This window comes from Pelobates fuscus, chromosome 8 (genome assembly GCF_036172605.1).
Source record: "Pelobates fuscus isolate aPelFus1 chromosome 8, aPelFus1.pri, whole genome shotgun sequence".
Lineage (NCBI taxonomy): Eukaryota > Metazoa > Chordata > Amphibia > Anura > Pelobatidae > Pelobates > Pelobates fuscus.
This window is the reverse complement of record NC_086324.1, coordinates 41,980,656-41,994,748: the sequence shown is the minus strand read 5'-3', so window position 1 is coordinate 41,994,748 and position 14,093 is coordinate 41,980,656. Positions and strand designations below refer to the sequence as shown.

Here is a 14,093-nt window from a genome sequence, read left to right as displayed (position 1 = left end):
TGTAAACGTTCCTAAGTAATGTATATAATAAGATACAGACTGTAAACTCAGCAACACTACTATTTTGCATAGATTGTACTTTCATCGTTCATGTAAGTTTTGTAATTATTATTCTGAGCTCATCTGATTATGTCTTGAACAACTGTTGTTCCGGTATGTCTAAATATGTTTGGCATCAGTTACTTGCATGTTTTCTTACTCACTGTTTAGCACTGCAAAGTATGCTGTTACTTTTAAAAATAACAGAAATGGTAATCCACTGACACAGCCTCAGCTGCTAATTTCTTCTAACAGCAAAGTTCTACAGATTTCTCCAGATCACACTTTGAATGCAAAGCTCAACGGCAGTTACTGAAGGAGGACCTGTCATCACATTTTGTGTTGTATTTTGTGTGTGCGTACACGTTTGACAATTTAGCTTTATATTAATATGAATTATGAAACACAAGTCCATTAGCAAGCAACCAAACATAAAATTCCAGGGGAACTAGATGTCCTAGGGTTGGCAGTAACAGTGCTGCATTAAATTGGATCATGTTGGAAAATAGCTTGGTTGTAACCAAACTTTTCCAACGGACTTTGCAAGTACAAAGATCTACAAACTTTCAAAACCACATTTGTTCGTTCATTTTCAGTTTTATAGATCGAATAAATACATTTCCAGAAATCTCACTGGGTTGCTTAAGTAGAATTAGTATGTAAAGACTCACAGAAACATATATATACATTGAACGTGATCCAGGTCTGATTGTGTATGTGTCTGTTAAAACTGAAACTACATTCATGGGTGTGCTTCAGCCCAGAATTGCTCCCCTTCAGTCCCATTCCTTGTCAATCAAACTCACCATGACTGCAACATTCCATGTCATTCATTGTTGTATTTTCTAACATATGTATTTGTTGTCACTTATTGTGACCCCTATTTATTGTAATGTATTCTTAATACTAGTTTTTATGTTGATAGAAATGTATTTGCAGTTAATTAGAAACACTTGTTTTTCTAGAGGGGATTCTGGATTTAGGAGAAGCTTACTTGAGAGCATCTAGACATGTCAAAGAATAGGGCTGGTTTTAAATCTGGCCTGTTTTTGGCAGGTTTTGCACATGCTTAGTGTCCTTTACGAAGGAATTTCAGGAATTTCCATTGAGCTGCCACTTGGGCAGCAGAGCCAGCTGCCAAGGAGTGGAGGGATGCTATTGACCTCTCTATTAAGGGGCCATCATTGGCTGATAGAACTAGGAGGTGTGGTTACAGTGCCCAGAGGAGAGAGAAGCCAGAAGACATATTGGAAACACCGGGAGAGCACAGCAGCAGCTAATGGCCCGTGCCAAATGTAAGTGTATAATATTATCTTTTTCTCTCCCTCAATAGCCCTAGTGACTTAATATTATTAAGTGAGGGAATTTACCCAGATCTATAATATATGTATAAAGCAAGGGAAGCCCAGGGTGACATGGGGAGGGGGACATTTCTAACACTGTGCTGCCTGTCACTACTAGTTTTAAAAACTCCTATTGCATATATCCACATCATCTTCTTTAAAGAGTCCAGTCACTGAACAATCAGGAACACTTCTGCTGTGGCTAGTTAAACAGTTGTGAAGCTTCAAACTGCATGACTGGAGCTGTGACTCTGGGGACTGATCTGATTTCAAACTGTTTTAACCTGTAATGATTATTGCCCTGTATATTAGGTCTTTATTTTTTCACACCTCTGTTTGTGGTATGATCATATCAGTATTTTACACAGCTCTATGTGTTTTTTTTAGATATCTTTATGTTATGCCCAGCTTATTTTATTGTATGAGCATCTCTGTATTATGCTCAGCATCTCCGTATTGTGCGAGTATCTCGGTATAGTGCAGAGAGGAGTATAATTCTTGGGGAGAAGTCTGGCACTCCACCATTTTAAAACTTCACCAGCCGCCACTGCTTAATTGTAATTGGTAATCAGTGCTACCAAGTTTATGTACAATATTATTTAATCTCTGGTAATAACATTCAATATATTGCTTTTATCAAAAGAATTGGTAGTAAAGTATATACAACAATAATAATTTTGTTATTCACATATTTTAACTGTAATATCCAGGATTATGTATAGAATTGGTATAAAAAAATTATATAGATCTTATAACTGTTTCAATAAAATCTCGGATACTTTCATCACATTTAAAAAAGGTTTAAATTCCCATACATAGTATAAGAATAAAATAAAAGTAATTTGGTATTTTTTAGTTGTTGAATTAAAAAAAAAAGTATCTCCAAAGGATCTAACACAGAAAATGACCTCACTCACTTCTGTACTAAAGAGCAATCAGTTTATTGCAACATTTTAACCTTGAACGAGGTCTTTGTCAAGCCAAGGTTTGACAATGATCTGCTAAAGGTTGAACAATTGCCATAATACGAGATCCAAATAAATGGATTGCAATGTACTACAGACCTATGCAGAACCAATTTCTTCTTTCAAAATAATTGCTCTATTTTTAAAATGCAAATTTTTCAAAATAAAGTTTAGTTTATCATAATGGCTAAATGTCGCATCTGTTATTAACTTTTTTTATGCTTCAATTTAATCTCTAACCTAATAAAGTTAAACATTGAACAGAAGAATCTTTAGACCTCTGCGGCACGTGAAATGTGTTTAAGTGGGTTGGTTCTACCTTGCAGAGTAGTTAACAGAACTCCGTAGGACTTCCGTGAAGACCATTTAGAAGCTGCTCGTATTCTTTTGGATAAAATGAAAATAGCGTATATGGACGAGTACTGTACACAAAATGACCTTTTTTATTATACTTTAAAAAATTAAACGGGGACAGAAGCTTGTGCGACCACATGGCAACTTATTCATTGCTACAACAAAGAAAAATATCTTTACAAAGACCCACATATTTTGTTCCAGGCAATGCAGAAATATAGATTGGGTTACCGCTAAGAATTAAAATATACCCCACTGGTAAGCGGTAGGCGGCCAGCAATGGGAATTGTTCCAGAAATAAGGATCTAAGCAAATTGATCAAATAAGAAGATGATGAGATTTTTATACAAAGATTTTGTATCTCGTGTTTCAATTCTACATACTGTTCTTTTGACCTTTTATGAGCTTAGAGCAAACCTACTTTTTTTGGCAAATGCCTCTCCGCTGTCAACATGACAAAACCAGATGGATGGCCACCTATCACTTAAGACGGATTTTGCTACAGAAGCTGAGAACACTAGAAAGGTTTGATCTTGCCAACGCAAAACCTTGGACACCGGTGAATTCTCATTAAATGATGCTTACAAATTGCAAGGTAAATGTAAAAAGAACGATAGTTTTTTTTTCTTCCCCCTTTTCTTCCACTGATAATACATTAACAGTGAAAAATAATTGATTTCGTGCTAAAAAGACAGATAAAATATTATAAAAATGAAGAGCTAACATTGATATTTCCAACATTGAAAGCCCAATCTTACTGGTTCCATGACATATATAAAATTTTTGGATTTGTGACTGAAGTAACTGGTTTATAAAATAGGAACACATGTTACCATTATAGTAAAAATGAACTGCTGCTAATGGATGATCATAGTTATACCTTCAAAAACCAATTAACTGTGTAATTTGGTTATTCAAAAAAATACCCTTAGACCACTTTTCCTGAAACCATTGCTCCAACATCACTGGCCAAGTCAGGTTTATAAATATTTAATGTGAAACTTATTGTATATTAATAGAATATTGGGTGGTTGACTGAGACTCCTGGACCGCATCAAGGCACGAAGCAGATATTTCAGAAGAACTTTTTTTTTTTTTAGCTCAGAAGTGTGCACATCAAGCTTCAGCCGAAGAAAGAATAGAATGTGATGACTTAACTTGGAGCACATGTTTAGAATCTTACTCCTCTCTGTTATTCCAGTAAAATTCTATTTATCTTAGGATAAATGTAGAGCAATTTCCCTTCTATGATTTAAATGATGTTTTAGATTGACAGGGCTTTACAGAATTTGGATTTACCCCACAGTGGACACCCTTGGGTTTACTTTACATTAGTGCTTTAAACGGATCTGTATAACAAATGCATTACAAACACATATTTTGTTTTATATACATATATATATATATATATATATATACACATACACACACACACACACACACACAGTTACACATTTACACACTCAAATGGCACTTTCATTGCTACACATCTAATGCAGGATATCACCCTCCCCCACTGCCTTCAGAACAGCCTAAATTTGTGTGGGTTAAACAAGATGGTAGGAGCATTTTGTAGGGAGTTTGGACCATGGTGAAAAGACAGCAACAAGTAGTTCCTGATGATATTTTTTGTCTCCTTTTCTGCGGCGCCTCCTAACCTGACTGGTTAATTGCCTGGCAATATATCCATTTGAAAATAGCTAGATGTGTATATGAGGTGCAAGTTGGTTCTCGCGAATGCTTGGGTGCAGTTAGAGTTACCATAATTGTATGTCACTCCATCAGCCTGCAGTGGTACAATGCAGCAAGGATGTATAAAAAAAGGGGTGGCACTTTCAATAACAGAAAAGCCAGGGTGGCCACATGGGTGGCAAATACACCATAACTGTTTATAAGAAAAGACTTTTGTATCGCATTCTGTTTCATGATTTATTGTCTGTTTTGTTTTCTATTGTGAGAAACCCACGGTTCAAATCAAGTGAAGAAATCTTGGGAGAATCTAGTTTAAATTACAAATCAAACATTGACAAACATCAGAGAAGGTGGAATATTGAAATACATCAGCTCCCATCACACCTAATCAGCTCTAATTTCTTCTACTGTACAAACACTGCTACAAGAACTATAGTTGGTCTGGTCTTGCAAATATTTATTAAGATACTTGAACTTTATTTTTTCGGTACGGGATCAGCTTTATTTTGAATACAGAATATTTACATTTTTGATCAAGGCTAACTGTTTGTGTATAGAGAATTATTCTGACAGCTCACTTTAATTTATTGTGAGAATTCACTAAAACACAAGGGTTTCACATAATGCATGCTATTTGTATTTCCTACAGTAGGTGGAGCAATGCACAATATATTATTATAGTTTGCACTGACAAGAGGGTTCTGCAACATTAGAGGCATACTGATGATTCAAAAAGGGAATAATGTCAATCTATTTATACTCCTACATGTGATCTGGCTACAACAACCCATCCTGCAGTCACTTTTTCCATTTACATTATAGCATGTCTAAGCTATTGATTTCTTTTTTTGCAGTTAAGCAAATAATGTTGTGCAATTGTTTGCTCGGGTTCCTATCCGTCAGTCCTAGTTTCTATCTATCAATCATAGATTTATATTGTTTCCTTTGCATATCACTGGAAGCTCAGAATATTTTAGTATCCATGTTACATTTTTCCCTGGGCAAAGTCCAATGTATCTTAATATAGACCGCAGTGGGAAATATCTTGTACCAATTCCCCTGATGATGCAGATTTGTTTGCAAAATCTTTTTTTCCCCCGAGTGTGAATACGAGCAGATGGTTTGAGATGATAAAGAACAAGCTTCGAGAATTTCATCTTCATGTAAAATAGTTCTGAGAAGTAAAAACTGCTAAAGGGTTTTTAATGATGTTTTATTGCTAAATATGTAGCGAACGGAAGACTATAATTTAAGGCAGACACGTAGGAGCGGTGTAATGCTGTTTATGGTATAATGTACGATACAATTTACACATCTTTCTGAATGACAAAGTGATAAATCATACAAAGGCGGAAATACAACGGATATAGCAATTAAAGTATCATAAGCAAGAATGGAAGAATCAACTACAAACTGTGAAAAATTACACATGAATACCTGGGAGGCCAACAGGTATGAAAGCTAAATGCTAGAACTAAAATATACCCTGGGGGTTGAAAGGCAAAATTAGTTCCGTCCTGTCCCTGACTTTGTTTGCCCATAAATTATAAACTGCCCATTTATTCTGGAGATGTTTTCTGTTTTTGGTCAGGCTTGACTTGTCTTTGCCATACAAAAAAATTATTGCATCTCGTTATATTTAAGTCTAGAAATGCATTATGTTTATTTTGCAATATTTTCGCAATAATAATTTAAGGCCTATTGTTCCGCCCGTTGGCTTTAAAGACCTTCATACAATAGATTGTTTAAAATTTGCAATGAATATAACAGATGTTTGTAGGTTCATCAATAAATGTGTTCTAATAAAATACAAGCAAGTGGATTTTACTGTCTATATATATATTCACTTCCAATAGGTATCGGTAATATAGGCAGACACTTACTTTATCGTGTGTTAAAGTAGTCTAAGTAGTCTCTTTATACTTTTTAGGAGTATTTTTTAAGATTTCAAATCTACAATGGCATATACCATACAAGCTATGTCCCAAACAAGCACGTTTATGTTATTTTAATCCAGTTTGTAGGTGGTTTACCTTGTATTAATAATATATTTGACATACTTAATAAAGATTTTTTTTTCAAGCCCATTTATAAATGTAGCTTGACATAACTACTTTGTGTTGAGCTGTTATAGTATATTACTGTATATGTCCAAGAGTACACCGGTCGTTCGTTCTTTCAGATAGACAGACAGACAACTAATACATTCAGAACTAATCCAAAGTCACACAGACACTTAGCTCTACTCCATCAACCTAACATGTCCCTCCTTCCAGACATTATTTGATTCTACTCACTCACTTTTTGACCTTTTCCAGCTATTGACTTTGCTTATTTACTTCCATAACCTGTGTCTCATGAACACCTCTCTGTGTCAAATATATGTTTCCATGACTCATACAGATATATCTGTGTAATTATGGGTCTCTAATAATAGGAACCGGACCTACATTTCATTCATGTAAATAAAACACCAAGAAGGTTGCTGAACATGGTTCCATCACCTCCCCCCCACTCATTATAAAATTATATGAAATGCTATCCATTATTCAGACCCCTACAAGAACTCAATTTGTGTGCACAGCATACAACCCCTACGTGACTTGTACAGGTTCTGATAACTTTCTATGGAAAAAACACCAAGCTGCATACAAGAGAATTCTCTTTGAAAACAATGGGAGATCGGGATTGCCTCAGAAAGTTTGGCCACATCTGAACTTTACCGTCTCTAAAAACCCTAGTGATTTGCTGCACGTGGATATTCAGTGGCTAGTACTGTTTTCTTGTTGGTATAGTTAATGTATTGCTTTCTGGGGAAGGTAACACAGTATACCTAGATTACAATACTTCGGAGGTCAATGTAACTTTGCTGATATATCAGACATACCTGGAATTTACTTTACCCTATCACATGACTCATTACTACAACTCAAGATATCTTTTAAATGGTTATGGCAGGAAATAACCCTTAACCAGATTAGAACCATTTACTAACTTGCAGAGGGTGTAATACTTGAGATAATGTTTCTCTTCTGCATAATAAGATTAGTATAAGCATGTTTGCAATATGTATCTAAACAGTTCTAACACTGTTATATGAGTGATATTGGTATTTGTTATTTGAAAGGCTGTTCTTCATATTAAAAGGGTTTTCTCATAAGCAGAGCGTACAGAACAAAGTAAAATGGTATCTCAAAAACTTGGGAAATATATTATTTCAATTTAAATGTAACTTGTATGTTTTTTTTTTTTAAGTGACTAATATTCGATCAATAGTGCCAGAACTGGCATGTTTGTGTGTTTTTAAGTAACTAATAATTTATCAGTAGCGCCAGAACTATATTTGTCAATTCAAAATAATGGCATTAGAACTCTTAAAACTGCAACAAATTCACAAGAAAATCTAAAACAAGAAAAAGGACCATAATGCAGATTTAATGATCAATAATAGAGTGCACAACGGACATAAACATGAACTACTCCCAAACAAATTAAATGGATTAACCATCAATTTGCTCAAATTTGATTTAAAATTGTGGAAAGAGTGTAAGAAAGAGAGAAAGCAAAGAAATAGTGTAATACTGTGTGAAATCAAGTGAGAACTGGAAACAAAATATCCCCCACAAAACATCCATACAATGTAAAGACATAAATTAAAATGTCATGAGGATGTTATCTTCTTTGCATGAAATTTTGGGGCTTTAAAATTAAAATATACCGATTCACAAAGGAAAGTAGAGAACAGGTGATACATGTGTACAATTTGGATACCCCAGTCTTTCATTAACATAAATCTCTCGACTGAAGTCCCAGCATATACTCGGTCAAGACTTAGAGGAAAGGGGAAATTTGAACTCCACATAACTCCTCGGGAGTATTTTTTTTTACCAAATATTATTTTATATCCATGGTTATTTATCTTCTTTCCCCTCAAACTATTGGTCTGCACTATTTTTCTTTTCTTTTTGTTTTTAGAATTTATTTATTTTGGGGGTAAGTACAGCTTTTAATCTGCACATTAGTTTGTATTTGAAGATGATTGGAAGATTTCTTATATATATCTGTGCAGTACAATTATATATCTTTTTATAATCCATGTACGTATGTTTTCAGCTTCTACTTTCATCTCCCTCAAGTTTGTGCAGTTTATTATCGGTCTAATATTTTAATGCCTTGATTATGAATTTTTACATTATTTATTATCTCTGCTCTCAATAACAAAATACACTTCCATCAGACCCAAATCTGTATGCATACCTTGCCCATATGCTGTATTAGAAGAGACTATCCATTAACACTGAAATACCAAGTATACAGTGTGTATCGAGTTTAGCCAGTCTATACTAGCCCAGTTTTATTCCTAATATTATTATTTTTTCCTAATATTTTTTTACTCATATTTTGTACATTAAACAGGATAAGCAAGAAAACTTTCCTGCTGATTTTATCTGGGAGTATTCATGAGTGCGGTTTATCTTATGTTTGGATTAAGCAGATTGTGGGACACAGCTACCCACACCAAGTAACACAGTTTGGGACAGTCGATTGCTAGCCAGTAATCCGTTTTATAGTTCACACCGTACCTAAATATCTACCAATTGCGTTTTTTCATTGGGGAAGCAGCATCTATTTCTTTTGGGCAGTTTTATACCTTCTTGAGACAAATATGGTTCTTCTTCTGCTCATTATTGTATTCTAATTTGCTATAATTACTTCCTACTTGGTTTGTACTCTTATCTACAGTATGTGCCCAATGATGCCTGTCAGTTATTTGCTTGGCTATTGCTATGTTCAGCAATGATATCTCATGGCACCACGATGTCCTCTGGGAAGACAGAGAAGGGATTACACGTTGTGTGCATTTTTTGTGCACATTAAGAGCATGATGCATTGAAAAAGGAACATACACATGCAAGACTTTTGTTTGATATGTGCGTCCAACAAATCCCATTAATACTGTGATGCACACGCAGATATGTTCTAACGTTAAGTGTGTTCTTATTTAGCCATACCTCATCTCTCTGCATACATACAATACTGAATGCATTACATCAGCAGAGCGTAATATATTTTGCATTGATTACCACAAAGAAAATCGCAAATCACACTTACTACAAACCAAATTCCATGAACATCTATGTATTCATACCTCCACTCCGCTTTGTTATGTAAGAATGAGTTACACTGGTCTGGGAGTTTGCTGTCATTTGACATGGATTCTAGATTTGAAATAATCTGTTTGAACGAGGGTCTTTTCTGCAAAGCAAATACAAATAACTTAGTTGACCCCTAGTCTAATTTGTTTGGCAGGCAACATTTATAATGTATCACATGCAGTTTATAGCCAAATATGAAGTGTTATTACATACATAAATCACATTTCCTAAAAAAACATTATTACGTTTAAAGTGGTATGGATAACGTTCTTAGAAATATAACTTTTGATTGTAATTGTTTTTTTTTATATTTATATTTACATTGTATATTAACAGCAACTGCCATGTCTGATATTTACTTAAAATTAGAATGATCTATGGGTTGTCCTATCTTGTGCAATTTATGCATACATGACTGATAGATATTTTTATATGTTGTAATATAAATTACATGAAAAACATAAGACAATTACGGGTTCTAATTATTATAGTACTTTGCATCAATTATCATTTCTAATTGTTTTAGCATGATGCATTAATTCAGGGCTCACATATTAAAATAAATCATTAAACAATTTTATTCTTATTATATAATTTTCTAGCACAGTTACAGATATGTGTCGGTTTCTAGTTATTATGTCTACACTATTAAGTTGTTCTTTATTACAAAAATGTCACATTGGTTGTTAAATAACCTTTCTGAATCAAAACAATACCTTTGCGTCTGCTTCCCAACATTGGCGCATCAGTACATCAAAACTTCTGGGACAAGAGCTTGGAATGGTTAGTCTCTATAAAAAAAAAAAAAAAAGTTAAATGTTATTATATTGTGCCTCACATATGCAAGGATTTGGCAAAAGTGATCATTCTGAAATGAGGAAAATAATCTTTAGAAGAAATGTTACTATTCATAGATGATATATATTATTTAAAATGGCACTTCATTATACTTCTTAATATGTTCATAACTACTAAAAATAGAAAAATAAGACATCTGAAAGAATGGCTTGTAGAGTACATGCCAAGTCTTTCATAAAACGTTTAAAACACAAAAATGGTCAATGAAGACATACTACAACAAAAATAATTTCCAGAGAAATTTATATCCCCTCTTCCCCCGTAAATCCGATTCACTGTCTTCATTACTTTTATTTAGCCATTTAAAAGAAAATCGGAAAGTGTTTTGGATCCCACTTCTAAATATTTGTAAAATATTACATTCCAATTGATAGCTCAAAGGTATTTTTTGTTTAAATCAAGCAAGCCTTGGAGAAAATACTCCTCTAACCAATCAAACCACAATAATTCCACAAAAGAGCAACCAAATCAGGGGGGGAAGTACTGATAAGCCATATAATACATATAATAGGCCAGGTGTCTCAATGAACCAGTCTGTGTGCCATTTACAGCCCCCCACTTCCATGTAGCCCGCAGCCACCCTTCCTTGCTTGGCCAGGACATTGCTAGAATAGAGTCCTCGTCCAAGATTGCAGGTGGCCAGGTCTGCGTCATAATGTTTCATTACAGTCCAGGGAAGTGTTTATTACATGTATATGCGTGCAACTGTATAAATGGTCATGTGTAGCTCTGCCTAAGTACGTGTAGACATAGCTGTGCGTTTGTATTCATACGGGAGCATGTAGCTGTTTGTCTGTGAGAGTGTATAGCTCTGTGTGAATGTGAGAATTTATAGATGCATGTGTGGATGTGTGGGTAGTATGTAGCCGTGTGTATTTGTGAATATGTAGCTCTATGTGTGCCTGGGAGTATGGATCTGTTGGATCTGATAATGTCGATCTGTGGCCCGTATTGAAAATGATGACTTGGCTAGTGGCCCCAAGTGAGTTGATTTAGGATTCCTGTTTTAGGTTAACCTTGCCATGGAGAGAGAATGCATTCATTTCTCCCACCCAAGCAGTGGAAGATGTATTAATCCCTTTAAAGTCACCCAAATCATGGCAAGGTTATTTAATAATTTAGGCTTTATTTGAACCATCGTGTAAATATATTCATTAGTTTCAGCCACACAAGCCACGGAGAAAACACAGATTTTTTCAGACTAATGAAGACAAAAACGGCCTTTTCTATATAAAAAATATTAGATTCTAATAACTCTTATGGTCATCAACAAAATATAAACTCTATAAAAATATAAAGTATTAATACATATACTTGAAGATAATGTTTATATATTGATGTCTGAAATATATGTACAAAGAGAAAAGTGACAATGCAAAATATGTTTGTGATTCAATGGTCCTTAAAATCCTTTCTTCAATAAAAGTTTAGTTTTAATTGAGACGTATACCGCAAAGAGGCACAGTTCTTCTACTTTAGTATTACAGGTTAACGGGCTATGGTTATTATGGTTATAATGATTCCTACTTTATTTACATAGATCTATCATAACCATTTTGGTCTCAACTCAACTGCTCTCATGGAGTGTGTAACTTCTTCCAGTTTGTTGATGGTACATTAATTGACATTTCAATATATATTTATATATATATGGAGTGCTGGACTATCTGTGGTTCAATTCGATGCACCTCCACATTATGGCAGCAATACGGGTTAAAACCCCGCTGACTTCTGAGGACTCCTTATTAAGTTTTTTCCAGGACCTCTCGAGGGCAACATTGCAATGGCGAAGAGCCCTGGGGCCTGTCACTGCCCACCTCCGATCCTCCAGTATGTCATACCGATGGGGGACCCAGAGGACCCTAATGGTGAACCACAACGGATCTACACACATGCTCCGGTCACCTGCTGAGACCCAGGCATTCTTCACAGCATTAGATCTCACCGTACCCGATACCAACCTGCCTACATAGGCTCCATCAGGGACTTGGGACCCTACTACCATCATCCCATTCGAACGACGGGCCACCATGTCAGGAACTTGACCACTATGTCGACATTTATAGAGCCTTGGCTCTACATTTATAGAGCATTTATAGAGCCTATGTTTTTCTTCCTGTTATTTTATTATGTGCTCAGTGTCACGTGTTCCTTCTGCCTCAGCATCCTACAATCTAAGGTCATCATAGCTTACGGGCAGCAATGGGCTTCGGATAAGCCTCAGAAAGCTCCACATCAAATAGGAATGGCCAATCACATACTCTCTTAGATGTGATCTACCTTTAAAGGAAAACCCTCCCCTCCATGATCTCATGGGTCCGGGGCAATTTTTAAACACTTGATAACTAGCTAATTGCCAGTCAACTCGTAGTTAACACCTGCGTTATGCATCTCTCATGCACATATACACATGTCACGGCTCCCATAGTAACGGCAGGCTAGTTAGAAGTTCACGAGAACAGACTTACCATGTATTTTTATATATCTCTATTTGTGCTCGGAATTTAATACGTAATGGATAGTGTCTGAGATGAAAGTTGGTTGTGGTGTGCCGAAAACCAACGTACGAGTGGGCCTGTAAATAAAAGAGGGCCCACCAAGGAGAGTTGTAATGCTATAAGGGTGAAGGTGGGTGGGGACAATCAACTTGACTGGCAAAGGTGAGTAGGGGCTGGGAATTTAAGTAGGGGACTTACTCCTCCCACAAATTCAGGCCTAATGTACTTTCTACATGCGATACATAAACACATTGAACTAACAAAATCCCCCAACGTATAATAGCGTAATTTCCCTAGACAGCCTGGGATGCTTAGCTGATCCCACACGATCTCACTCTCACCAGTGTTGTATAGGATAGTTCTCTCCATCTTACTTAAAGGGACACTCCAGGCACCCAGACCACTTCTGCCCATTGGAGTGGTCTGGGTGCCAACTCCCACTACTCTTAACCCTGCAAGTGTAATTATTGCAGTTTTTTATACACTGCAATAATTACCTTGCAGGGTTAACTCCACCTCTCGTGGCTGTCTACTAGACAGCCTCTAGAGGTCACTTCCTGTTTATAGCAAAGATTTCCTTTGCTAGAGTGTCGCTGGACGTCCTCACGCTGTGTGAGGACCTCCAGCGTCGCTCATATCCCCATAGGAAAGCATTGAAAACCTTTTTCAATGCTTTCCTATGGGGAGCGCTAATGCGCATGCGCGGCATTGCCGCACATGCGCATTAGGTCTCCTCGGCCGGTGGGTGGGATCAGTCTCGCCCACCGGGCCGACGGAGTCAGAAGGAGGAGCGGCGCGGAGGAGGAGACAGCGACGAGGGACATCGCCGCTGCCTCTGTTAAGTGACTGAAGGGGGTTTTCACCCCTTCAGCAACTGGGGATTAGGGTTTGGAGGGAGAGGGAACCTGCAGTGCCAGGAAAACTGATTGTTTTCCTGGCACTGGAGTTTTCCTTTAAGAAAAGAGTGCTAAAAAATCTGTAAACGCATTGCTAATTTTGCTCTTACTGTATTTACTGACCTATCTGACGCATTACATGTATTGTTTGCAACAAACACTACAAAAAAAAAGAATTATAAAAATAAAAAGATGTATCCTCTCACTGATTTGTTACCTACATGCTGGTAATATAACATCTTAAAATTCATCATGTTTTTTGTACAAACGCATTTGTCAGACAATGTAATGT

General features: G+C 36.1%; 1 protein-coding gene across 4 annotated transcripts in view; it reads right to left on the bottom strand.

Annotated features, from left to right (window-relative positions):
- MAP3K20 (mitogen-activated protein kinase kinase kinase 20) overlaps positions 1-14,093 on the bottom strand; it is a 172,232-nt gene that overhangs the window by 61,093 nt on the left and 97,046 nt on the right. For all 4 annotated transcript variants that reach the window (XM_063429738.1, XM_063429741.1, XM_063429740.1 and 1 more), the window contains exons 9-10: positions 10,266-10,340; positions 9,543-9,649 (exon numbers count right to left, since the gene is read on the bottom strand). In XM_063429738.1, coding sequence (XP_063285808.1) covers positions 9,543-9,649; positions 10,266-10,340 — 182 coding nt within the window. The remainder of the gene's footprint in view (positions 1-9,542; positions 9,650-10,265; positions 10,341-14,093) is intronic.